General features: G+C 42.0%; 3 protein-coding genes across 6 annotated transcripts; all 3 read right to left on the minus strand.

The window, feature by feature from the left end:
* Positions 1 to 1,037: 1,037 nt before the first annotated feature.
* LOC142885132 (fatty acid CoA ligase Acsl3-like) lies at positions 1,038 to 7,953 on the minus strand. 2 transcript variants are annotated; one of them, XM_076021287.1, is made up of 15 exons: positions 7,637 to 7,953; positions 6,670 to 7,022; positions 5,914 to 6,091; positions 5,714 to 5,823; positions 5,453 to 5,561; positions 4,750 to 4,900; positions 4,512 to 4,635; positions 3,776 to 3,847; positions 3,526 to 3,665; positions 3,199 to 3,371; positions 3,020 to 3,094; positions 2,744 to 2,935; positions 2,540 to 2,654; positions 2,214 to 2,371; positions 1,038 to 2,033 (listed from the first exon to the last, which is right to left on the minus strand). In XM_076021287.1, exons 2-15 carry the CDS (start codon positions 6,964 to 6,966, stop codon positions 1,873 to 1,875), a joined length of 2,055 nt encoding a protein of 684 aa, XP_075877402.1. In that variant the 5' UTR covers positions 6,967 to 7,022; positions 7,637 to 7,953; the 3' UTR covers positions 1,038 to 1,872. The 2 variants fall into 2 exon arrangements, with proteins under 2 accessions (XP_075877402.1, XP_075877400.1); XM_076021285.1 differs by having other exon boundaries at positions 5,453 to 5,591; positions 7,637 to 7,951.
* A 938-nt stretch (positions 7,954 to 8,891) lies between these two features.
* Positions 8,892 to 17,711, minus strand: acsl3b (acyl-CoA synthetase long chain family member 3b). Of its 3 annotated transcripts, none has more exons than XM_076021289.1 (15): positions 17,492 to 17,711; positions 15,768 to 16,210; positions 15,145 to 15,322; positions 14,940 to 15,049; positions 14,689 to 14,827; positions 14,393 to 14,540; positions 14,111 to 14,234; positions 13,767 to 13,838; positions 13,507 to 13,646; positions 13,244 to 13,416; positions 13,023 to 13,097; positions 12,514 to 12,705; positions 11,939 to 12,053; positions 11,640 to 11,797; positions 8,892 to 11,532 (listed from the first exon to the last, which is right to left on the minus strand). In XM_076021289.1, exons 2-15 carry the CDS (start codon positions 16,119 to 16,121, stop codon positions 11,375 to 11,377), a joined length of 2,136 nt encoding a protein of 711 aa, XP_075877404.1. In that variant the 5' UTR covers positions 16,122 to 16,210; positions 17,492 to 17,711; the 3' UTR covers positions 8,892 to 11,374. The 3 variants fall into 3 exon arrangements, with proteins under 3 accessions (XP_075877404.1, XP_075877403.1, XP_075877405.1); XM_076021288.1 differs by having other exon boundaries at positions 14,393 to 14,543; positions 17,492 to 17,710; XM_076021290.1 differs by lacking the exons at positions 8,892 to 11,532; positions 11,640 to 11,797; positions 11,939 to 12,053 and adding an exon at positions 12,294 to 12,377 and having other exon boundaries at positions 14,393 to 14,543.
* Positions 17,712 to 19,000: 1,289 nt separating this feature from the next.
* LOC142884295 (RING finger protein 228-like) lies at positions 19,001 to 21,421 on the minus strand. Its single transcript, XM_076019807.1, has 2 exons — positions 20,751 to 21,421; positions 19,001 to 19,100 (listed from the first exon to the last, which is right to left on the minus strand). Exon 1 carries the CDS (start codon positions 21,419 to 21,421, stop codon positions 20,801 to 20,803), a length of 621 nt encoding a protein of 206 aa, XP_075875922.1. The 3' UTR covers positions 19,001 to 19,100; positions 20,751 to 20,800.
* Between the last annotated feature and the right edge of the window lie 4,728 nt (positions 21,422 to 26,149).

Consider the following 26,149-nt stretch of genomic DNA (forward strand, 5'->3'; position numbering starts at 1 on the left):
GCAGCGTTATGCCTCTGACGCACTCTCCAGTCCCATAGGGTTGGATGGACAAACTGGGAGGAGGAGGAGGGGCTGGAGGAGGAATCACTCATCTCTCTCTGTGGTCTTGCTGCCACTGCCGCCGACAACAAGTACTCTGCCAAGACTGCTTCTGCAGAATGGGCTTAAAGTTCCAGTAAAGAGCTTTTGTGTCTTTGAGATAAGTGCTAAAAATCCCCCTGTGGAGCATCAGTTGCTGGAGAAAGATTTAGTCATAATAAATGCGTGTGCTGACCTTGTGCATTTTCATTTAAATGAAAACTGCATGACAGTGATGAATGTAGAATAGCAGGTTCAGTTAGCATTCATTAAAAATGAAACTGTTTTTTTGTTAGAATATTGATGCTTGCATATTACTTTATTCAAATCTTTGTGTTTTTTTATATTCCACAAAGTAACTCATGAGACTTCTGTTGTGTAAGTTCACATGTACTCTTCATTTGTAAATGCTTTATTATCAATCTGCCATGATTTGACATTTAAAACTTCTCACGTGTGTATTTTGTGGCACAATGAAATTCTGTAATGCTTATACTGTAAATATCTGTAAACTATTTACCGCTTCTTTTTGCCTGTCAGTGCAAACTGAGTTTGAGAGTTGATTGATGCTATTTGCATTTTAGCTGAACTGGGAATTAGTGCTACCAGATGCAGACTGTGCTAAATAACATGTTGTGTTTACTTTGCTGGTTTTTTTTAGATTTGCAAGTGGGAAACTGCAGGTGGGAGATCATCGGAATCATTTCTGATTGCACGCTCCTTCTTGCTTTGATGCCAACCTCGGTCTTTCAAAAACCTCACAGGCTCAAACACACGTACACACAAGACACACACCTTAGTTGCCATAGAAACTCTGGTTTTACATTCAAATCAAGATGGTGAAAGTATCAGACACACGTTCTGCCTCAGAGACCGCGCTCAGGTGTTTAAAACACATGCCTCCATTATAGCAAAAACACAACAATTAGACATCTTTATTACACCAGATTTGCAGACTGCATTTCAAAGCAAAAAAAAAAAAAAAGACACGCTTGAAATGGTCATTCTTTTGTTTCTTAAAGTGATCTTTTGGTCGAGTCAGTAAAGAAACACTCTAGACACGCATTTGCCATTGTACAAAAAAGGTTAAAAAGCTCATTTAATTACTGCCACTATTGATCAAAAGATTAAAAAATATTGGCACGAAAAATTCTCCTCTTAAAATACAAACAGAACAATCTCTCATGACTTTACAATGCAGCTACATAGTTTCAAATTTTGCTTTGAAAAGAAAAAAAACACAACAAAAAACAATTAAACACCTGATGAAAGAATAATATATATGCCTTTACATTATTCACCTGGAATATTTATCTGCATAGCAATCTCTTTTCAGTACCTCAAAATACTCCCAAGTATCTACGTTTCTCTCTCAGGTATCTGTACTTCCATTCCATGACCACTCTGAACTGGCAGAGGGCGCTAATGTGCAGGCAGAGTAGGAAGTTGATCCCACATTGATTTGCCTCCCCCTAGGCTGACATTTGTATTTCGTATTCCAGCCAGACGTCAATCGCCCATATTGTCCGAAAACCGAGTGGGACCATGGTGACATTCCTGGCACCATACTCGCCTAGCCTTGCCTAGTCATCTGTTAGGGGACCTTCAGTCTTTTTGTCCTGGGTTACCTTGTGCCCTTATTTAGTTTCAATTTTAGCATCCCATTTTTAGTTGACTGAGTGAGATGTTTCATGTTCAAGGGTGTGTTATATGTAGTATAACTCCTCATCGGGTAGCCCCAGTCGTGTAGTCTCCACCTTGTCTGCATGTATTGCAGCACCGACACAACAGGTGTTATTTCTTGCCCCCATACATCTTGTCTATCTCTTCCTGGTAGTGGTTTTTGAGCTCCATGCGCTTCACCTTACATGCGTCAGTGACCAGGCCTGACTGTGGCGTCCAGGCATTGGGACACAAACGGATCTTCCTTGGGATCTCAAAGCGTTCGAGTTGTGCTAGATGGGTGGGAAGAAAATCACAAGAGTGAATGGTGGATTCAAAGTGGTAGAACGACTTCACTACACTAAATCTGTGCTAATAGTGTGTGAGAAATTGAGAGTCGTCATATCTATCAGGAAAGGGCTATCCTATCCAAAGAAAATATGATTGAGGGCCAAGACACATTTTCCCCTTACCGGCAAGTCCAGCCTCTGTAATGACACGAAGGACTTCTTTCTCTATTAACAAGTTTTTGCAGACCTCCTCAAAAGTGCCTCTGACTTGCATCTGCTCCACCATTGCCAGGAGGGCATTTCGAGAAGGCACAATGAAACCAATCACATATGACTGTTCGCTGCGGGATGGTTGCAGAACAGGACACGTTTAGTTTTTCCTCACACAAATAAAGGGAATTAAATAAGTTGAAAATTTCCTCTCAGGAACAGATTCTACAATGGTAGCTCCATCTGAATTCAACATTGTGTTTTTGTCGACGTGAGTGGCAGTGTGGACAGGTGTTTACCTCTTGGCATAGATCCAGATATTGCCTACGAGAGGGCAGTTTTTTAGAACTGCCTCCACTTTTCCCAGAGAGACGTAGTCGCCTGATGGCAGCTTCACCAAGTCCTTTTTACGATCTGCACAAACAAAAAATGTGTCGCAATGCAATAAAATGCCATTCTTGACCTCTTCTAAGCACTTGCATGGGCTTGCAGTTTCTCTTTACCAATGATCCTTAGACATCCATCAGATTGGAACTCTCCAATGTCTCCTGTGCAGAACCAACGCTGACCGCTCTCGTCGACAAAATAATCCTCTTGAGTTTTGGCCTCATTTTTGTAGTAACCCATTGTGATGTTCGGTCCACCGATCAGAATTTCCCCCCTCGGGTGGGGCCTGTCTGTACCGAAGAAACAACCTAGAAGAAAGACCGTTGATGTGAGAGAGATAATAACTGTTACTTTGCCTTAGTCTGACGTTGACTTAGAGTCATTCTGCTCACCCTCACACCAGTCCCTCAGTTTGATCTCACAGCAGGCCAGTGGAGCACCAACCCGTCCTGAGCTGACGTCAAACACTGAAACAGTGAGTATTACCCGTAAGTCCTTCATCAGACTGGTTGTTACGTGCTCCTTCAGTACGCAACCTCGATCACATCTCATTTCGACGGTCTACTCTTACCGTCGGTGATTGCGCCAGCTCCAGAGGTCTCCACCAAACCATAGCCCTGGCCGACAGGACAGCACATGCAGACATTCATGAAGCGCTGTGTGGCAAGTGAGAGCGGCGCGCCGCCGCAGAGTAGAAATCGCGTTTTTCCTCCCAGGAGTGCGCGCACCCGTCTAAACAAGAGGCTGAGGGGTAGAGGAATGGACAATCATGCATATGCACTGCAGAGGGCTGTCTCCTTTCAAAAACACAACACTGAAACAAACAAGTTCTAATTTAGGATACAGTGAGCTAAGCTCAAGTAGAATGTAAAGAGAAAAATGGGAGCACATTCAGTACTTGTCACAGATTCGTGTGTTGTATCCCTTGGCCATCTTCCTTAATTTATAGTTGTAAGTCATTTGAAAAATTGTCCTCTGGACTTTGTTCATGTCTGCCAGTTTGGTCACTACATTTTTGAAGAGACGATCCAGGATCTCCTAGGAAAGAGCAACTCTTCAGTCTCTTCAGAATAGTCGTCAAAACGGGTATTTGCAGGTCTTCTTGCAGTATGAAAAATACCAGACGAACTCAGGGGTTCTTGACTTACTGGTACAACAGCCATTAAAGTGGGTCTCAGAACATTTATGTCCCCTCTAGAGCCCTTCTTGATCTTTGCTGACTGTAAATATAAAACAAAAATGGTATTTTGTTGTGTTAGTACACACTGACACAAAATTAATAAAGATGGTGCCACCCAAGTGTCTGGAAGAATATACAGTGCTGACTGTACGAAAACAACTTTCTGCACAACATTAGTTATTGTTGCAGTTGCTGCATCTTTGCACATAGACACACATGTTCCTGTTTCTTCTTGTACTTTAAGATGGTTTTGGCTATTGTGGGCATACATTCGTTAGAATTTTATCCATCTGTAAACCTTAAGATTGGTTATGTATGTTAAACAAAACTGTCTCTGGAGCCTCTAAGTGATGAGAAGGAAATGGGTGAAATTTGGGTGAACTGAACTCTCCCATTGGATATGACTGATTCTGTTACTATAGGTTGATCAGCACCCTAACAACACTTTAGTATCCAGATCTCTTGGATTGGGCCACACATTTCAAAATGTGGCCCAATCATAAACAAACATCCCCCAAACATTTGTTTTACATAAATTCTAAATGTCTTTCTGAAATTGTGAGATTGTGAGTAATATATAGAATATATAGAATATATAGATATACCGTGCATATAAGAGTTTAAGATCGGCTGAAAAGCCACATGAGGCATTTACTGTTTAGTTGCTAGTCTTAAGATCTGTATCCATGCAAGTGTGTGCTGACCTGGTCAGATAAAGTCTGAAGGGAGGAGTATCCAATGCGACAGCCATGAGCCAAGCAAGAGAGCTCAGCGCTGAACTCAAATACGTGGGCCAACGGCAGGTAGGCAATATAGGTGTCTTTTTCACTGCCAACAAAGAAACATCAGCAGATAAACTTTGAAGTGATTGAAATTATTGACATAATGAAAATTGAGAGCAGAGGTGTCAAAACAAAACAGCAGGATCTGATATTGGCCTACTTGATGTTAGGAATTCGCTCAGACATGCCACTGATTCCAGCAATGATGTTGCCATGGGAGATCATGACACCCTTGGGGATGCCGGTGGAGCCACTGGTGTACATGATGGCCGCAATGTCTGAGGGTCCAGGCTGTCTGTGGTCACATGTTACTGCGGACGGTAGAGTGATTTTGGTTGAGGAGGAAATGGATCACAAACCAATGGCAGTTCTCATCATGATTAATTATTATTGGGAAATGTCTGTTCTTCAGAGAGACAGTAACAGCAAATAGGGCCATAACATTTCCTCGGAAAAATGTTCATATTTTTCCAGGAATAGAAACTGTATTCATAAAATATGTACATGTTTAAATAAAAGTATTAAGTGCAGCCATGTTTCCTATAGAATTGTAAAAGCCATATATTTTGGCTATATTTTAATATATATATATATATATATATATATATATATGTATATATATATATATATATATATGTATGTATATATATATATATATATATATATATATATATATATATATATATATATATATATATATAACTGCATGATGCAGTTTGACCAACTGCATCATGCAGAGCACATGACTCTGGTTAGCACATTGACGCTCTGGTGTGTCGGCCTTGTGTTAATCGCCCATGAGCGTTCTTTCATTGTCAGGACAAAATGAGAAACCTTTTTAATCATGCTGCATAAACACTTACAATTTTCTGGCTTAGATCCCAGCTCCTTTACGGCGTCCATGTTGTGAATGGTTATGCCTCTGGGGATGTCTGGCCAGCTTGTGGGTTTACTGTCCAAAACGATGACGCACTGAATATTTGGCACATCACACAGTATGTGCTGAAAGGTCAAGATGGATGTAGGAGGGGAGAGTGGTGGTTGTAATTCAAACAGGGCCGAGAATATTACATCCTAGGCCAAATAAGATACACAATCTGTTATATTTGTACACGGCTATGGACCTTAAGACGGCTATGAAGCAGGTCCTTGCTGGTAATAACGTGCGTGACTTCCGTCTCGTTTAGGCCATGGGCGATGGCTGTGGGTCCCAGGGTGGCGTAGAGAGTCACAACTGTCAAATTAAAATTACATGTCACGAGTCACCAAGAGAGCTCACATTTTTGATGAGTTACTTAGAGGGTTATTTTTGTGTATCACTCACGTGGGAAATTGTACATGAAGCAGGCTTGTGCTGCCACCATCCATTCTGCCTTAGTTTCACAAAAGATGGCGATGTTGCATTGGGGCCTCTGGCCGAGAGCTGCCAGACCACTGCCAAAACACCGAGCTGCATGATAGACGTCCTTGTATGACATCCAACGGTAGATCCCCAAAACAACCTAGACACATAAACTTAAGTGATTACAGTACTCTGGATTTACTCTGGAATCCTGCCACCTATAAACATTCTAATGGACTGAGAAGTTTCACTGCAACCCATCCAAGACCATTTCAGACAATTAGAAAATGGAACATGTCAAATTCTGAATAATTTTGAAGACCTAAGATTCTTCAAATGCCAGAAAATTGAAGGAATAACAGATGAGTCTGTCTACGGGTAAGTTTTAGCTTTTTATAATGCATTCAGCTAGTGCCATCTGCAGGGCTTCTGTAACTGCAGGATTTTCACTGTGATACAAGTCTGATAACCTTGGTGTACTTTGACTGATCTTGGTTTGAGTCTTGCCACTGTTGGAGATGAGCAGATTGTGATGAAAACTGAGATCAACACAATGAGGAAGAATACTGGGTGAAATTAAAAGGGGTGCAATTTATGAGGAGCTGAAGAGATGGAAGAGAAGACTGAAGAGAGTACATAATACTTGGTAGACAAATATTGTGACTTCTATCATAGGGTGTTTGGCAAAAAAAACAAACCAAAAAATAAAACAACATAAAAAGTGTCAGTGTGTCACACCTTCTGCAAAGTTCTGCCGTTTGATTGGAATTCCTCCTCCTCACTGAGCACCTGCCTTGTGCCGAGGCAGTGCCTCAGAGAATATCTGGTGGTAACATTCTTAAACATTTTTGCCAAGGTGTCAATTCCAGAGCGCTGCACAGTCATCAGGTCATTTTCACTGCCAATGGCTCTGAAAGGCCCTGATGGGTGGCCGGTAACTGTGCGTGCCTTGAGACGATAAGCCCGCTCCATGTTCCTTGCAGCTTTGTCAGAGAGCCTGTTGACCATTGGCAGACGCTGGATGCTGATATCCATCTTTGTCTATGTGAACGATTTTTGTGCCAGAGATGAATCAAACCAGTAGAACAGAACTGCAGCACAGAGGAAACATTTTTTAAAGGTCTGACATCTGCAGAAAATACACATTCAAGGCAGTTGACAGACAGAAAAGAGTTCAAGTGTCAAATCATGTCTTCATTCTGAAAAACATGCCTTGTCTGATTGGGCCTTGAAATATTACTGGATCAATCAACATCTTGTCAGAATGAAGGGAAACACCTGCTGTGCATATATACTTTAAATAGTGCTTTTAGCAAAACAATCATCACTGGCAGCCATCTCTACAACTTGTGACCTTAAAAGCGAACAAGGTTTTAAGAGCTTTGTTCCTTTTAATTAAACCCAATATTTAGCAAATGTTTTAGTACATTCACATTTACGTTTGACATGCCCATGTCTATTGTATATGTGCTAAGGAAAATACAACAACGGTAGTGCCAAAACACTTGCACATTCCAGTGTTGTTTTACTTTGCTGTTTCCAAAGAACATAAGAATATTATTTACCCCCATGAGACACAATGCAAGAGTATTCATGCCTAATGTGAAAGTAAGAGTGAGTCCGTATGATTAAAATGTGCTGTTTACACATAGTTGTGTGAAGGTTTGTCTTTGATGTTTCCAAAGAATAGAAGAATAGTATTTACCACTGTGAGCCAATATGGAAGAATATTCATGCGTAACGTGAGAATAAGAGAGGGTGAAATATTTCTTCAAGTTGTAGTTTAGTTGCACAGGTCAATCAACGCTGCTACAAATCGCACCATTCCTTTTCGACCTGCTGGTAAGCAAAGCTTTGTGGGAAGTTTCTGAGAAAAATGTCATTATTCTTCAAGGTTTTCAATGGCTTTAAGGTCTGTCTTTACTTGAGAGAATTCAAGCCTTTATCTCAGAATTAACTCAAAGTAAATGAAAGAATTAACGATGTTAGAATTTTAGACACAAAATTCTGACCGAAGTTTGAAGACGTCGACACCTTGATCAAAAGTAGATCATCGAAGTGGCAGTTTTTGGTGTCCTTTGCATGTGGTTTTGGTGGCAACGGCTTTTGGCGCAAGGCAATGCAGAGGTAAGTACACCTACCTTACAATGAGCTTAGGCAGTATTCACAACACACCAAAGGCAAAAATCAAGCCTTTAAATCAATTTAACTTCTATAGAATTGGCTTCGACTGCTGTGCTAATGGTACGCAGTTAGCTAACTGCTTGTTAACTAAAACATTTTAAAAAGCACATTGAGGAAAATGTTTTCTTGCGTTCTGTATTTAACCCAGAAGCAGTTTTGAAGTTGTTAGTACACAACTTGTTTGCCAAACAAAAAATAAAATAATAATAATTCAATTGACCTCTTTTGCCCCAGATCAAATCAGCATAGTGGGAAGTAGAACTGAACGTTTGAACGGCATAAATGGGAAGCTTTGCATGATTAGGGGAAACAACTGTAAATCAGTGAATTATGCCGGTACATGACTTAAACGTTGCTACTGACTGATATCTCTGTAAGAACTAATTGCACACTGCAACAGTCTTCTTTCGTGTGTCGTCTTCACACTTTGTTGCTGGCCTGGGACGCAGCAGGTAGCATCAACCGCACCAGCGTTCCTCCTCCTCTCTGAAGGGTTTTGTTCTCCATTGATTTAGGCTTCAGGTAGATAGGGACACATGTCAGAAGTAGGGAGCAATAAATAAGACCAGAGTAGCTGCACTCTCATTGGATAATGTGGGTCGCATTTAAAAAAAAAAAGTCATGCACAAGTTCTTAAAGGGTGTATCTCAAATTCATAATTGTAAACACAAGCCAATGCGTGTAGTCTCCTTGTGTTACAGTAACATGTTGACAACTTGGATTTAATGCAGCAGCAAGAATAACCTCACATTATAAAATACAATAGACACAGGGAATACAACACAAGATTTTATTTCATAACATAGTCTTCAAGGCCAAAAAAACAAATAAATAAAAGGAAGGAGACACTTGCAATAGCCAGACCTGTCAGATCAATAATCACAAAAAGCAAAAAAGATCCCAAAAACTGCTCAGTAACAAAGGTTATTAAATATAGTATCAGGGGATATTACAGTTGTACAGTTTCAGTTTAAATAACCTTTGATCATCACATCCCTCCCCTGCAAACATATTTACAAGTAAAAACAAGAGGAGTGGTGAAAGTTGTCTAGTCTTGCCTTTGAATGTTCAAATGGATGTGATGGGGCACAGCATTGTGTTCGCACTAAAATGAAGGGAGCGCTTTACATTCTCAAGACCCCTGAAGACAGCTCACGTGTGTCAGAAGGCAACTAGCCACCTCTGGCCAGGCAGAGGAAAAAGCAGCAAAACAGCACAGTAAGCCATCAACTTCATACTAAGAAATTTTGGAGACATGTAATTGGAAACAAACAGGAAGAGAGAAACAAGATTCTAACCTTTCAATACGGTCAAAATTTTACATGCTTAAAAATGTTGATTAGTGAGAGGACATGATATAAAAGAGTAATGTGGGTACCTGCTCGTACCTTCCTTCACTTCTAATCCAGTCTATGCAACTGAGGGGTTTCAATTATTCCAGCTGCAGTACAATCACATGACCAGTAACCACACACTATTCCATTTTTATACAAATGCCATTCTGAGTAACACCGCTTTTCAAAATCCTATTTTAATTCATGTATGCTATGCATTTTTTACCCAATAAATGCCAGTAGATAGAATCCAACATTTGCTGGACCTCTTTTCATATACATTGCACGTACAGTGTCATACACAAAAACTAATATTTTACAGAGGTTCCTTCATGAGGTCAATTGAGCTTATGCTACAAACTCACTAATACGCAAAATGTGACAATTTCTTTAGTCATATGGCTAGAGTGCACGTTTTCTCTTTTTTTATATGTGCTCTGGTATAGGCGTTAATTTATTCATGCATTTTTTTAATACCAAAAATTTAATGACTAAATTTAATTGCTTCACACAGCAAGTTCAAATAGGCTACATTTAGACTTTGATGTCAGTGTCACTCTACCTTCCTCTTCACTGTTAATATGCAGATGACCTAAAGGTGTTCTCGTATGCATCAAAGTGAACAGTAACCAGCTTGAACCACCCTTGACAATGAGGTTTGTGCACTCCTTCTTCCTACATACCACTTTTAAGATTTGTGTATAAATATTGCACATTCATTTTAAAATGTATATTCATAGTTTTTTTGTTTAAAAAAATGAAAGTAACAGTAACTTGACCTATCAGAAGATGAAATGGAGTTGTGCTAAAAGGTAACAGGCCTATTAACTGTTTTCACACTGTCAAGTTCCCTTGGAGACATCCACATGGTGCACTGGTTATGACTGTTGAATAATGAGAAGATCTGGCTATGTCAAATATAAAGCAGACATAAACAATAACAACGATATAAAAGACACAGATTTGGAGGCATTGAGGGGCTGCGTAAATGACTCGATGAAACCAAAGTCATGTCCAATAGTAACCTTTACAAAATCCATCTTTCCATCCAACAGAGTGACCTAAAAACCTGATCACCTCTTGTGGTCAAGTAAGTAAACGCACTCCAGGTGCACATTTTGGAGTAAAGACAACTAAAGAAAGAACAATGACAAATGTGTAAACAAAGCCCAATGAAAACCGTTTCAAACAAATTGGCAAACATATAAAGGGAATAAGAATCCATAGAAAAAAATGTTCTTGAGAACAACTCACCCATAAATTAAAAACTGAACAGGCATTAAAAAAAAATAAAAATAAAAAAAACGCTCAATCTCTCATGGCTTTGCAACACGAGTCCCCAAATATTCATCATATGAATTTTTAATCGTAACAAAACCAGTCATGAATGAAACATAATTTATGGAAAAGAAACCCCATCCCTGCACTTAATCTAACTCCAATATAACGCAAAGTCCAGGAGGAATCCCTCTTTCAGTTTAAGCTACCCAAACTGCTAGCCAGGAATCTGCAGTGCCGGTCCACCATACACTCTTGGGGGGATTTGGGGAGGGCTCAATGAGAACATTCAGGGGAGGGAGAGAGCTGCGGGGGTATTGGTTGCTGGACTAGCATTAATGCTTCCATCTGGGCAATGCCTCTGCCACATAGAACTAAAAGCTACAATGCACATGTCTGTTTTTTCAATGGTTTTTGATCTAAAGAAAGGAAAGCTTTGAGCAGGTTGCTTTAGCCCCTTCCCTTTGGTCATAGCTGGTCACAAAGAAACCAAGGAGAAGGTGTCAAACAGGCAATATGTGTCTGTTAAAGTGTATGTTATGTATGGTATAACTCCTCACCAACGGGATCCAGTGGTGGCTTCTAAACTCCTTCTGCTTGTGTTCAAGTATGTACGTAAAAATGTCCCAGTCCTGATGGGATGTGTGTTATTTCCCCCCGTACATCCTCTCAATGTCGTCCTGGTAGTGTGTTTTCAGCTCCTTGCGCTTCAGTTTGAATGCGTCAGTGACCAGACCTGTCTCTGGCGTCCAGGGCTCGGCACACAGGCGGATTTTCTTGGGGATCTCAAAGCGCTCAAGTTTTGCTGATTGGGAGACAGCAGAATTAATACAATTGGTATATTTGCATTACACAAAATCTAAGCATAATCCCACACAATTCATAGCAGAGAGGCCTCTCTGTCCAGCCTACCTGCAGTTGCAGCCTCTGTTATGATGCAAAGCACTTCTTTCTCCATCTGAGCGTTGTTGCAAATCTCTTCAAAAGTGCCTCTGACCCGTTTCTGCTCTGCCACCGCCATGAGTTGCTTATGGTTAGGCACAACAAAGCTGATCACATACGACTGGTCACTGAGGGACAACAATCACAAAACAGCACATCATATTTCAGCTATTAATCATAAAACAGAACATTCATGTTAGTCCAGTCTGCAATTTGACAAGGTGACTGTAACCTTTAAACATTGGGAGGCAGTGTGTGCCGGCGTTTACCTGTTGGCATAGGCACAGATGTTATCTATGAGAGGGCAGTTCTTTAGAACCGCCTCCACTTTTCCTAGAGAGACGTACTCGCCCGCTTGCAACTTCACCAGGTCCTTCTTGCGGTCTACCAAACAGAACAGGAATAGAATGCAGTTTAATTGTTAACATTATGCATCATTGCATATTGTGCTATTACATTGCTAACATTACATTTATATGTTGGAATTATTATATTGAGTTGAATGTATAAATGTATTGAATGTTACTATATGTAGTGCCTTGGTGTATATTTGCTGATCATTACCAGTGGGGTGTTGAAAACCTGCTCAGCAAAGACTGTGTAACTCATTAAGCCTTATAAACAGTGACCCTGTTGTTCACTGATGTTCCTTCTCTGCATTTGACCCGTCCTATATTGAGGAGCAGTGGGCGGCCTCTAAGCAGAACTCTGAACGGGATCAGGGTCTTTTCTCAGTTCAGGGTACTGACAATACATTAACCTCGTACACGTTTTTCACGTCCCAGAGGTGTCAGGATCTGGTAAAAACACCATTCCAGAAGCGCACTGTGGTGATGTCACTCACCTATGATCTTAAGGCATCCGTCCGAGTGGAACTCGCCAATGTCTCCAGTACAGAACCAGCGCTGGCCATTCCCATCAACAAGAAAATCCTCTTTGTTCTTGGACTCATTCTTATAGTAGCCCATTGTTACATTGGGTCCGCCAATTACAATTTCCCCTCGTGGGTTTGGTTTGTCTGTACCAAAATAACCTCCTAGAGAAACAGATAACATATTGAGAAGGGGAAAAAATATATCTGCATACATATATTTAGAGAGAGAGAGAGAGAGAGAGAGAGGAAGAGGGGGAGAGAGAGAGAGAGAGGGGAAGAGGGAGAGAGCGAGCGAGAGAGAGAGAGAGAGAGAGAGGAAGAGGGGGAGAGAGAGAGAGAGGGAGAGAGGAAGAGGGGGAGAGAGAGAGAGAGAGAGAGAGAGAGAGAGAGAGAGAGAGAGGAAGAGGGGGGGGAGAGCGAGGGAGAGAGAGAGAGAGAGTGAGAGGAAGGGGGGGGGGAGAGAGAGAGAGAGAGCTCACCCTCTACCCAGTCTTTCAGTTTCATCTCACTGCAGACGAGCGGTGCACCAACACGTCCTGTGCTGTAGTCCCATGCTGTAACAACGAGTGCAACACACAGTTCTGCATTAGACTGGTTTACTTCTACCTCCTTCCATTTGCACATCAACCAACAGCACAGCTCCAGCAGCGCAGCTCCAGCTCCATTCCTCGGTAAACCCAGTCAGTTTCCCCCTTCTCACCCTCACTGATGGTGCCGGCTCCGCAGGTCTCCGTCAGGCCATACCCCTGGCCTACAGGGCAGCACATGCAGATGTTCATGAAGCGCTGCGTTGCTGCTGAGAGTGGGGCTCCACCAGAGAGCAGCACTCGCATGTTTCCTCCTAAGAGTGCACGCACTCGCTTGAACACCAGACTAAAAGAAAGGGGGAAACAGGCGGTGAGAAGAAGCACAGGCGTCGCTGAGTTGGCAGATGCCCCCAGAGAGCATCTGAACTGGAAATACCTGTCACAGAGAGGCGTGTTGTAGCCTTTGGTGATCTGCTCCATCTTGTAGTTATAAGCCAACACAAAGAGTGTCCGCTGGAATTTGCTCATTCCCTCGACTTTAGTCATCACGTTCTTGTAGATACGATCCATAATCTCCTGCACATCAGCAGAGGAGAATCTCAGTAACAATTGTGCCATTTTGTGAGTCTCTGTGTGTCTTCTGGGTGATCGTTAAACATCGGACTTTAGTTGACAGTTTTACTGGTAGTGACTTACTGGTACTGCCGCCATCAGAGTTGGTTTCAGAACGCTGGTGTCCCCCTTGCTGCCCTTCTTTATCTTGGTTGACTGTTGATACAAAACCAAACATCCAGTCAAACGCCACTGTCTCCGTTCCAGGGCTGCCGTCCCGAACGTAAGCAGGATGCCAGCTGTCAAAAGCTGCTACTGCATATCTATGTGGCAAGCAGACAGTCATTTTGGCACCACGGTAAAAGCACAATTTCAAAGGTCTGGTCTCCTTTGACGATCATGTCAACATTTTTTAAGCTCATAACAAAAACGGTTAGAAAGTGAACTCAACCTGAATGCACTGAATTCACATGGACTTGTATACTGACCTGGTCAGCTAAAGTCTGAGGGGAGGAGTATCCAATGCGGCAGCCATGCGAGATGCACACCAGTTCGGCACTGAGCTCTAAGACGTGGGCCAACGGCAGGTAGCCAATGTAGGTGTCTGTTTCACTGCCGGCACAAAAATAATAGCAGACGAGCCTTTACAACAGAACTAGACTGAGGTGGGACATAGAAATAGAGCAAATAGAGCAAATTGATGCTATTTGGTGAGTTGAGAAGAGACGTGTCGGATAAACAACAACAGTGAGAATCCATTCTTGGCCTACTTGAGGTTAGGAATTCGCTCGGCCATGCCAGTGATTCCTGCCATGATGTTGCCATGGGAGATCATGACACCCTTGGGGATTCCTGTGGAGCCACTGGTGTACATGATGACGGCGATGTCTGCGGGCTCAGGCTGTTTTCTGTCTACTGCTACTGTGGGGGAACATGAGTTGTGAGGAAAGGTTTTCTTAAATGACTCCGTCATACCCAGTTCATCACTGCACAGTATCAGTTAGTTTTAGAGGCACCTTTGTGTTCAGCAAACATTTACTTGCAAGACAAAATTTGAAACACTTACAATTTTCTGGCTTAGATCCCAGCTCTTTCACACCATCTATGTTGTAAATTGTGATGCCTCTGGGGATGTCTGGCCAGCTTGTGGGTTTACTGTCCACTACGATGACGTATTGCAGCCTTGGCACGTCACACAATATGGGCTGAGAGGTCACGATAGGATTTTGGTGAGAATTTGAATAGAGTTGAAATCGTTAGTACATCATAATGGTGCTCGTGATACACAATCTGTGACGTGGTGAAGTTCCTGATTACTTTAAGACGGTTATGCAGCAGGTCTTTGCTCGTGATGATGTGCGTGACTTCAGTTTCATTGAGGCCGTGGGCGATGGCAGAGGGTCCCAGGGTGGCGTACAGCGTCACAACTGTCAGAGTCAGGCAATGTTGTTAGTTTGAGAAGGTCCTTTGTTCTTTACCCACAACTTGTCTCAGTAAATGCATATATGTAAGTGTTGCTTACGTGGGAAATTGTACATGAAGCAGGCTTGTGCTGCCACAATCCATTCTGCTCTGGTCTCGCAGAAAATGGCGATGTTGCACTGTGGCCGCTGACCGAGAGCCGACAGGCCACTGCCAAAACACTTGGCTGCGTGATGCGCTTCCTTGTATGACAGCCAGTTGTAATTCCCTAAAATGACCTAGGTATGAAGGGAAGTAAATGAGGTTAACTGAGAACTTGCACTGCAATAACTACACTTTCAACGTTGAACCAAAGTGAATATGGACCTGTTTAATGTTAGGAGGTAAGGAAACATGGCTATAATTGTTAAGTTTCCAGTTGGTGCCATCTGCTGGATTTATGCAGACACTCGTGAGGAGGCTCTCAATCTGGGATCAAGTCCCAATAATATAACTCAAAGCAACACATGAACAGTGAGAATGTTTGGAATGTTTTAGAAGGACTCCAGTTAAAATGAATTTGCCATTCCATTGAAAAATCCTACAATCTACATTTATATTCATATAAAACATCACAAGTCTTTTTGAAGTAACAATGAAGCAGGAAAAAACACATTTCAGCTTAAATATATAAATCATGCATGTATAACAGGTACTGTTAGTGGTCAAGTCAGCTTTCCTCACCTTCTTAAAGACTTTGCCATTAGGCTGCAGTTCATCCTCCTCACTGAGCACCTCTCTGGTGCCCAGGCAGTCTCGTTGAGAAAATCTGGCTGCAGCAAATTCAAACATCTTGTCCAGAGTGTCCACCCCATGGTGCAGCATCAACACCAGCTTGCCTTCACTGTTGATGGCCCGGTACGGCCCGGACGGGTGTCCGCTTACTGAGCGTGCCTTAATGCGACGAGCTCGCTCCAAGTTGCTGCCAGCCGCGGAGAAGAAGTACGAAGGTATGTAAGTGATGACAGTGTAGACCCAGACAACAGACCGGACCACCTGCAACAGCAGCGGGTTTATATCCTCCTTCAACTTCATCATGGAAGATGAGGTCAGTGCTGGAGATGAACTGGATTCACTGACGCACTGGAGTCAACAGTGCTGAAGGATTGTTTTGATCTCGAAAAGATCTGCAAGGGAGAAGGAAAAACAACAAAGTTTGAGCTTTTAGTCTGGTCGAACAGCAGAGTCAGCACAGCCATACATGCACTGAAAGGTGAGGAGCCTGTGGACATCCTCTTTAATGCTAGCGCCACATGTAAACCTGGCTGCTAAGACCTGGCAGGAGTGACTTCAAATGTAGTTTAGAAGAATTCCAGGGGCAGATTTACTTTACAGCATGTTTTCATTCAATAGCCGTTCATAGTTATACAGGAACCTGCAGGTTTTATGATTTATGGTGTACTCTGCACTAATGTGCTGCATTTTTCATGATCGATGAGTACAGAGATGTGCACCCATGGTCAAAGAAGCCATCTACTAAACAAGTCAAAATAAAACAAAAATCCTTCGTCATTTCATCCCGTATGTATTCGCAACCACTCTGGTCTATTATACCATGTTGTAAAAGCAAAATTATGAATGTGATTTTGCAGAAATTTGAGCAGAAAACGTTTTTTTTTTTTTTTTTTTTATCTAATTTGCTACTGTCCTTGCTGCTGTGTAAGTGAAGTCCAGTGTAGCGAGATGAAGCCACTGTAACCACAACGCAGGAATCAGTTTACACCAGATTTGATTGTGTCAACATTTCCACCCAATTGTATGTTTTCAATTGCTTTATTTAAAAAAATAATAATATTAAAAAAAAAAAAAAAAAAACACGTTATAGGTAGTCCCATCAGATAACTGCTAAACGACCGTCTGATGTGTTATCATGCGAGCCTATCAGTATTTTTTTCTTTGTGTCCTTGTTGCACGCAACCGCTACCGTAGCTGGATAAGCACAACGCCACAGTTGAGATAACGCGCACTATATTATTGGGTGTCGTTTACAAACATATCACAGTCCGAATACCATGTGGTGTTCCTCGAAATTATTTATTTTGAAAGCCCTTTTCTCAAATGAGGGGCTCGTGTACTTAAGTTATAACAGGCTAACAACGGCGAACGAGCTACTATTAGCCGCCGTTAGCGGGCAGTCTGTGACACGCTAGCACTGCGATAAAACAATACTAGCATCACTAGCACACGCTCTCCCGACCGACCCACTGCAACGGCTGCCTGTCGAGCCCTCTGCCATTCATCGGTGTAATCGTCGAAACGCAGCGATGAGTACACGGGCGGGCTGCGTTACAAATCGTACAAAGACGCGTGGGCAATAAAGGCGCGCGGGCATGCAGCCTTTGAGAGCGGCGTGCCTTTGGCCAACATCTGCAGGATGTTTCACATAGCGCTAACAGATAAACCCTCACCTCTTTTCAACAGATACGCCTGGCAAGCTGCGGAATCGGATCGAGCGGATTTATCCCTCCAGCCAAACCTCTGGCGTCATGCCGGTTGCCGTTCACTCACTCGCAGTAGTTGGTTATGGGTTACGACCACAAACCTGGCCCCAAAAAAGATTCGCAAAAGGCAAAATAAAAAAGTAAATCTTAAGAAATGCCGGGACGGTTCTGTCGGCCCGGAAGCTATCGGATGACGTCGTGTGATTCCCCGGCCATTGATTGGAGCGCTAGAGGTGGCGCGTGCTTGGGGGACTGGGGACGTCAGTGGGGTTACTAGCGGTCATCTGGCGCCACTCTTTTAACGGGTTGTCATAATTTAATCGGGTGCCGCGTTCGATCGTAAATATAGGTCAGCATGATGATCTCAGTTGAACTCGTGACTTTTGAATATCTTTCAAGTTTACAAAAAAGGATATAATGTGTTCGGACGTGAAATCGACATTTTGCTATATTGAGCTGAAAGTACTGAATGTTAAGCAATAAATTACAAAAATCGGTTATTTGCGGGTTTTTTTTTTTTATTTTTTTAAAGTTTTTTTCATACCTTAAGGTCGTAAATGATCAATTTTGCTGTTTTGCTCTGTATTAAAAACTCCCATATCATTAGATGTCTTACAACAGTATTTCCGCAAATGTTAAATACTTTAAAAATGTGCTGTCACCTTAGTACTCAACTTGTAGGAGAGAACAAGTAACAATCAGCACAGACTGGATAAAAACATGGCTCATTTACTGACATCAATTCACTGCTACGTTTGAAAACAGATATAGCCAGAGTTCATAACTGACTGATTTGTGAAAGTAGTACACAGGACATAACAGACCAGTGACTAAATGGTTTGCATTACACCTTTCATACACCAGGGGGAGGCAGTGAACAATTCTTCCTTGAAGAGGGCTTTATTGCTGAACTTGCTCATAAATGCCACTTGTCCTAACTTGAGAGAGAAGATTGAGAACTGTGTGTGTGTGTGTGTGTGTGTGTGTGTGTGTGTGTGTGTGTGTGTGTGTGTGTGTGTGTGTGTGTGTGTGTGTGTATGGTCAGACAAAGGAGAATCTTCTTCATCTGAAAAGTGACATGATGAAAGTGAACCGGCCTAGTAAGCTGTGTTTGACATTTTGACCCTTGACACTAATCTGTCCTGGAGGATCTTTGGGGTGTTTGCATGCCTGTTAAGCCATATGTCTGTACAGACGTCTTCTGGCAGATTCATGCGCGCAAACACTCACACACACAAATCTTTGCTGTGCCCTTCTCATGAAACACAAAGTCGGGGCCACACCCACAAAAGCATGAGATCACATGATGGGCCAGAGTGTGTACAGAATGGTGATAATCGCTCTCCTCGGGCCATGACTCTGAGGTCATCTTGACAAGACACAAGGAGGCAGATGTCACGAGCCAAAGGAACACTTTCATCTCCTGTGTGAAATACGTGTGTCCAATGTGATAATGACACAAGAGCACAGTTTGTACACACTCAAGGAGAGGAAATGGGTCCTGGAGTTGTCTGCTTGCGGGTGACCCCGTCTGTCTTAGCAGTCTGTCCTGTGGTTGATGCTCTTCCCAGGCGACCTGCCGAGGACAAACACCAGAGTCACGTGTCTTGCATAAAATACATTTCTTAAGTGGAGCAACATAAACATAAACATTAAAAAAACAGAAACTTAAATTTAGCTGCCAGCACCTTTTTTTTTTAAAGGATATGTCACAGCAAGCCACCGATGTCAAATTCCAATCTTTCTCAGTAAAACAAGCAAACTAATAACTTCTGAGCCTCTGGCTCATTATAAAGCTCATTGATGTCTAGTTGGTCTTATAGGGACTACAGGGGGAAGGGGTTGTGTGGGGATTAGGGAACAAAAGGATCCTTCTCTGTCATCAAAGAGAATCTACTCCTAACTCATCCCCTGTTCTATGGCGACAGCTTTTTACTATTTTGGGCTGAGAGCGACGGCTGCAGGGAGGAGGGAGGCTGAGCTGTAAGAAGGAGAGTTTGATGGTAGGGGACGCAGATTTCAAAGGAATCTTTAACTTTAAGCCCCACAGTCCCCGTGAGATGGAGCTCTCTGCCTCAGACACAGTGTTGAGAATGGCACAGAGTGAAAAGCCTGGTGCTCCTCCATGTCCCTTTGGCTTTTGTCACGGTGGTATTTCAGTGGCATTACTCAATAATGACCAAAAGAAGGAGGCCTTTTGAATGAGTTGTAGGGAAGTGTATTCAGTCAAGGGAGTTAAGTATAAAACAGTTACATAAAAAATAATTTTTGCACTCGGTTCAATGTAAAATAAGTCAGTTATTCTTTTTCAAATCACATTTTTCTGAATTGAACGTATGAAGCAACATTTTTTAAAGGTAGGACAAATGCAACTGAATAACGCTGTGGTGAACAAAACATTAAACTGAATGCTTGATTGCCAACAAATAATAAGCATACATGTTTTGCTAAGGAGGTAAACATGGTCAACTAAACATGTATACAGTGTTAATGATGAGGATTGCACCTGATCAGCATAAATCACTTGCATGGTCAAACCGTTGAAGTACCTTTGAATTTGCCTCATTGTTTGGTAGCCTTGACCTGCCAATTAAAATGTCTTCATACAGTTTGATCAATCATGTGACAGTTCCTGTGGCTTATTGTTTATTCTACATAGGATTCAAGCAAGCACAAGTTGACAAGTCACTTGACTTTACTGTGTTTAGGTTGTGTGCCTGCTTTAACAGGCTAAAAGAAGGCATAAAAGTTTCAGCAAATTGCGACCCTTGCATTTTCACCGAGAGACATGAGTGATATTTGTATTTACAGTGGGCCACATGTAGCAACAGTAAACCTGCAAAACTGTAATTCCAGCTGCCTAATGTATTTAATACGTCTCAACACAGTTCACTCTTGACTGTACATAAACTTTATATGTAAGTTTTACTTACATTCTTGATCAAAATCTTAAGACCAGTTAAGAAATTGCAAGAATTTGCATGTTGCCCTGCTGGATCTAAAGAAGGTTCTAAGTAGAACTTCAAAATGCAAAAAGAAGAAATTGAATTTTGAGCAGGCAATTTATTGAAAACATCAATTTAACTGAAATAGTCTGTTAATAGGCTGGCTGTGTGTGTGTGCGTGTGTGCGTGTGTGTGTGTGTGTGTGTGTGTGTGTGTGTGTGTGTGTGTGCGCGCGCGCGCCCACTTTTCTTTTACGTGTAACTTGATGTCCATTTACTGACCAGGCGCTGTGTCTTACAGTGAGTCAATTCCATCGCTGGGGGGGGGGAGTCTAAGCAGTTTCGTGCCGGTATTGCAACACGCACATCAACCAGGTGAGAATGAGCGTCAGCAGGGCGAGGGCGCTGGCGGCAAACAGACAGTGAGGGCCGACTGGCGAGCTGCTGAAGTTATGGACGAAGACCAGGCCCACGAAGAGGAGCGCCACCATTGACAGGAAGGAGAAGACGGCGCACACGCAGCCTGTCGCAAATGCAAACTGATGGCAAGCGCTACTGCTGCTGTCGCCACCGCCGCCTGCCGCCGCGGATTCGGCTGGAGAGGTCCGAGTGGGCGTGTCCGGCGTATGCGGGCTTTGTTGCGTTTTGAGCGTCGCAGTTGCGGCCACTGCGGCGTTGTCAGGGAGGTTCTGCACCAGGTGTTCCGGTACCGGAGTGCGATGCCGACACACGGGACAGCTGAGCCTCCATCCACCGCCCTCTCGGGAGTACACCGCGTCGAGACACTCCTGGCAGAATGTGTGTGAGCAGCCCAGCAGCTTGGGCACACGTCGGTCCAGGTCGAAGTGGTTGTAGCATATCTTGCACTCACATTCCTCCCCAGGGAACGAGTCGGTCGCGCCAATAGCAGCCGACGAGCAGTCCGTCTGTTCCGTTTCGGTCGCTTCCGCCATGTTGCTTCCTACAGGACTGTAATTTGACATTTTCACTTCATAAAATCTCTGTTAATGATTCTTGCCTTGGTTTCATCTCGTTGTTGTGTAACAAATCGCAGGTTGTGGTGTCACGAGTCAGGGCCACAACTCGTGACACCGCAGACTTTATTATCCACAAGTGAAGTACATTTCTTTAAAATGCAATAGGTGGATTTAAAAGTCCAAATTGGCTCTTATCAATTTGAACTTGACATGCATTGATCTCGACCCGCTCGCCTGCGTCATCTGTGGCGGCTGTGTGTCGTGACTAAGAAGCTCGCTCTTTGCGCCTATGTAAGCGTATAATTAGAATTTAGCGCCTGCAGAGACAGCAAGGTACCCAGCTTCTTTAAAAATAAATAAAATAAATGTGACCGCCGGCTTTTCAGCACTAAGAGCAGTGGACAGCGCCCTAGAGGTGACGCCTCTCGCTGGAGCAGAGCACCGCCCCGAGAATATCAGCTGATCATCATTTAGCGCTGATTAGGAGCGCTGTGTTCGATTTAACCTCCATGATCTGCCTCTGACAGTCGCAGCGAGGCTCCCCACGACTAAAATCTGCGTCTAGGCTGCAGGTGACGTAATCACAGAGGATTCGTGAACGTACCGTGCAACGATATCGTTCAAAGAAGCATCGCTACTTTACGCAGTACGAAAGACATGACGTAAAATTGTATGCGGATAGTGTCTGTCTCTGCTTGACGTCACTGTAAACGCAATCGTAGGTTAAAATTACTGGCCGGAATGTGTGAAGTAGGCGAACGTGTTCCCTCTTGTGGCTAAGTGTGTGAATGCAGGTTTGTTCATTTTGAGTTGTGCTATGTGATGTCCTAAATGTCCATTTTAATATTATTATATATTAACGAATAGAATGCGGGGCTACAGTTAATAGGAATATAATAATAATAATAATAATAATAATAATAATAATAATAATAATAATAATATAAGTGGGTGATGGCACTTAGACAGAGACAACAAGTGTCTGTAGGTGACATAAATGTAAGTGTTTCAAGATAATTATTCCAAGCTGTATGTGTCTGCCCAACTGCCACGTGATATGATTGTTTGGTGAACACAGAAAAGTAAATCGAATCATGTTAAATATATGTCCGATAGTGAAATTGTATCTATATGTTAAAACATGTCATAGTATGGTTTATACAATAAAACAAGCAACAAAACAAAATATAATGTCTCATTTATTGAAAATCACATTAGCACCGGTAATGAGAGTGTTGTGTGTATGTAGTGATTTCAGACATCTAAACATGCAACATGCAATGCATTAAGTCATTTATTTTCATCACAGAGAGAACTTCATATGGATGCAACTTTTGCAGTTACATAGTGGCCAGTACACATTGTAAATACTGTATTTTATACTATATGATATACTGGTTAAGTTAGTATGAAATGTTTATGCATTTAATTAAACACATTTAGTCAGAACACACACACACACACACGTTTTTGATGCTTATTTGACACACACACACACACACACACACACACACACACACACACACACACACACACACACAAGGTACAAAGTAACCTGCATGCTTCAATTCAATGCTGTGTGTTTAACAAATGCCCTCTTGTCTTTTTGTTTTCTCCCCCCGACCTTGGGTTCACCTGAGGGACCCTTGTCATGATAAACACACTCAGTGTGGGCCCTCATTAAGGTGTAGCGGGCCACATGTATTTGATAAGATCAAACACATGAGGAAAACAGCAGCAGCCCATTGGAGGCTCCTTGTTGCAGTCATATCCCAGGGGCATTAATCACAGAGAGGATTTCCTTATACTTAAGATGCAACATTGCTAAGATGCTTATCTAAAGATGGGCTGGATCATTCAAAAATGCTATTCTTGTTTCCTTTTTATGTGTTTTGTTATTGGCAGGTAAATGCTAATGTCTTACAAATTGACGAAGACTTTAAACATAACTTACCAAAAAACAATAACAACCAATAAGTAGCAAAAAACAAAAACAAAACAAAAAAAACGGAAGGCATTAAAACACTTGTAAGTGTTCCTGAGACACTTCTGGGGAAAAACAAAAAAACAAAAACAAAAGCCAAACCAAAATAGGTAGAAACAACTATTTTTTTGACATTTGCATGAGAATGACTTGTTTAACTGGATACCAGAGCCATATCTGGCTTCAATTATATTTTTAGTAAAGGAAATAAGCAGATTATGAGGCTTCTCTACATGCTGAGGGTCAGTACAGAAACTGATCAGGTGCTCATAGAAGTGGCTTGATTTGTTAAAATAAAAACCCAACAAAGGCTAAGCACATGCTGTTTTACAACTGCTGTTATTTTAGCAAACTTAAATCACAATGTAAAGTTAATGAATAATGGTAATTAAAGGGTTGTCAAGCTGGCATATCCATCACACTTGTCGAAATTAGTCACACAGTGTTTCTGCTGCAGTTTTACAGTAAGGAATGCATAACTGGCTATTTCTGTGTTGGCAGCCTACACCCTATGGGCATAAGGTCGGAAAATCACTGTGATGGTGTGATCGCGTACATGTGTTTGCCTGTGTTTGATGTTATGGTGTAGAGTTAATCGTGAACGCAGCAGCGTGTTGATCTGGAAAGAATGAGATTTTTTCCAGCTCTCTGTACCGGCCTTTAGTCCAACACTGGCCTGGATCTTATCGCAATAAAGCCTTGAGCAAGACCTCCTGTTTTGGTATCAGTCTTTAGTGGACGCTGAGCGAAAACTTAGTATTGTAATTTTGTTGCTCGTTTTAGACACACAGGGCCAGAAACAGTTCATACCTTTAATGAGCAACACATCTTGTGTTTGGGACCATTTTTGTTCCTAATTTTGGATGTTTTTTTGCCCACAACCACCAGCACCACCACCACACACTGCAAGTCTGACTCAACTTACCCCACTAATTGATTTGACATGGTAGATCCAATATCCTTTTCATGATAGTCAAACTTTAGCATGATAAACCCCTTACCCAACCCCCATTCCATCTTTTATGGACGTATAATGTTTCCACATGTTCTGTTTCTGCTGCGGCCTCCTTACCACTGCATGACATGTAAAACTGCATTTGGACAATGCACTTAAATGGGGCTACGAAAAATAACAATTTCACTAAAATTATAGTAAGTAAAGTACGAATTGTATCGTATTTTAAAATGTCTTAGCTCATGTAGCTGTAAGTTGTGTTTTCTTGCTAAGCTTTTAGAATTTCTAAAGTCAGAGTAGAGCAGTAATACCACCTTCTTTATCAGAAAAACTTTTTTAAATTCACTTTTAAATTCACACTGTGTGTGTGTGTGTGTGTGTGTGTGTGTGTGTGAACAAGCATCAAAAACGTGAAAGCTTATTAATCACCGACCAGAACCTCACCTCTGCAGATAGCGGGTCCTAAAGAGGTCAGGCCAAAAAGTGAATAATGGGTGCAGGCAGGAAAAAGGTCTTCACACACACAATCACGCTCTTCTTCCTGAATGGGTAAGGAATCAAAATGTGCCGGTCTATTAAACACGCCTAATTATCATCATTATCACAACTCTGCAAGTTTCAGAAAAGTCAAATGATCCCTCATGTGCTCCTATGTGTCCATAATCGACCATTTTGCACGGATATGTTACACTGCCTTGTGGCTCCCATCACGGGTCCGCGCCGCAGCCATTGTTCGATTCGTGCAGCTATGACGGCTTTTTTTTGTTTTTTTTTTTTTTTTAGCGTGAGGTGCGGTGGAACGCTCCTCCTCTCGCTCACAATGGACGTGTGTTCCTGATGGATCGAGAATCATCCTCGAACTCTGTTTCCTTTTTTTACATTAACCAATCATGGTCATTTCACCTGACCCTTCAAAATACATATGGTTTTTTCTTTCTTTTTAAATCAACTTTAAGCAGAGTGAGAGATGTTGAGGTAATTTTTGGAGCATTTATTAACGTGGTTTTGACAGATCTATCCTCGTGGATGCAGCGTAACAATTTCATTGATAAATGTTTTAGATTATAATAATTTATGACTTCTTCTAGAGTCACTAACCAAAGTCGCAGCCTTAATATGTTGACTTAATTTGTTGAGGAATATTGCTTTTGACAGTCCAGTGCGTGTATTCGGTGCAGGTATTCAAATTGTTACTTGCACATTATTATTATGATTATTGTTTGCAATGTTGATAATCGCTAAATTACATATTTGGATAAACTTAGGTTTTTATTTATTTATTTATTTACACATTGTTGCTGATAGAAGAAGTTCATAGATATTGCATTTCAAAGGTCAAATTGACACACTCGAATTCCAATGCAAGTAATACTTGCTGCAACCACTTGTCAATTCTGGTTCAATCCATGTTGCGAGAAATTTAAAAAAAAAAAAAAGAAAAAAAATTCAAGTAACATTATAAAGTCGCTCTCGCATATTGTGCCACATGCAGCTGCGGCAGTCAGCACACGCAGCAATAACTTTTCTGCAGCGCTTCTCCACGCAGCTTTCTGCTCATCAATCATCTTTGTTCCTCCATCATCAACCGCATATTTCAACCAAATTATATCCGTGTTTTTTTAGTCGCTCAAAAGTTGCCAGCATGTCAAACACATTGATTAAAAGAAAGCACAACGCCCCACTTCTCTACTGTTTAGAATTAAAATGTTCCAAATAGTTTACTGGCAGTGGCGTGTTGGCGAGTGTTTGTATAAAAGATTTGGTT

Source organism: Nelusetta ayraudi, unplaced genomic scaffold (assembly GCF_046127955.1).
Source record: "Nelusetta ayraudi isolate G7.1 ecotype Tasmania unplaced genomic scaffold, CSIRO-AGI_Nayr_v1 ptg000011l, whole genome shotgun sequence".
Lineage (NCBI taxonomy): Eukaryota > Metazoa > Chordata > Actinopteri > Tetraodontiformes > Monacanthidae > Nelusetta > Nelusetta ayraudi.

Bases quoted from the DNA above. Each gene is read 5' to 3' on its own strand.
- LOC142885132 (XM_076021285.1), bottom strand. From the start codon at position 6,966: ATGGATATCAGCATCCAGCGTCTGCCAATGGTCAACAGGCTCTCTGAC. The intron at 6,092-6,669 runs GTGTGACACACT...TTATGTGTCTAG, and splicing joins ACGGCAGAACTTTGCAGAAG to GTTGTTTTGGGGATCTACCG. The intron at 3,095-3,198 runs GTAAGAGTAGAC...TCACTGTTTCAG, and splicing joins AGCTGGCGCAATCACCGACG to TGTTTGACGTCAGCTCAGGA.
- acsl3b (XM_076021288.1), bottom strand. From the start codon at position 16,121: ATGATGAAGTTGAAGGAGGATATAAACCCGCTGCTGTTGCAGGTGGTC. The intron at 15,050-15,144 runs GTAAGCAACACT...TGACTCTGACAG, and splicing joins CTTCATGTACAATTTCCCAC to TTGTGACGCTGTACGCCACC. The intron at 12,054-12,513 runs GTGAGTGACATC...TCTGTTTGGTAG, and splicing joins CGGATGCCTTAAGATCATAG to ACCGCAAGAAGGACCTGGTG.
- LOC142884295 (XM_076019807.1), bottom strand. From the start codon at position 21,421: ATGGCGGAAGCGACCGAAACGGAACAGACGGACTGCTCGTCGGCTGCT.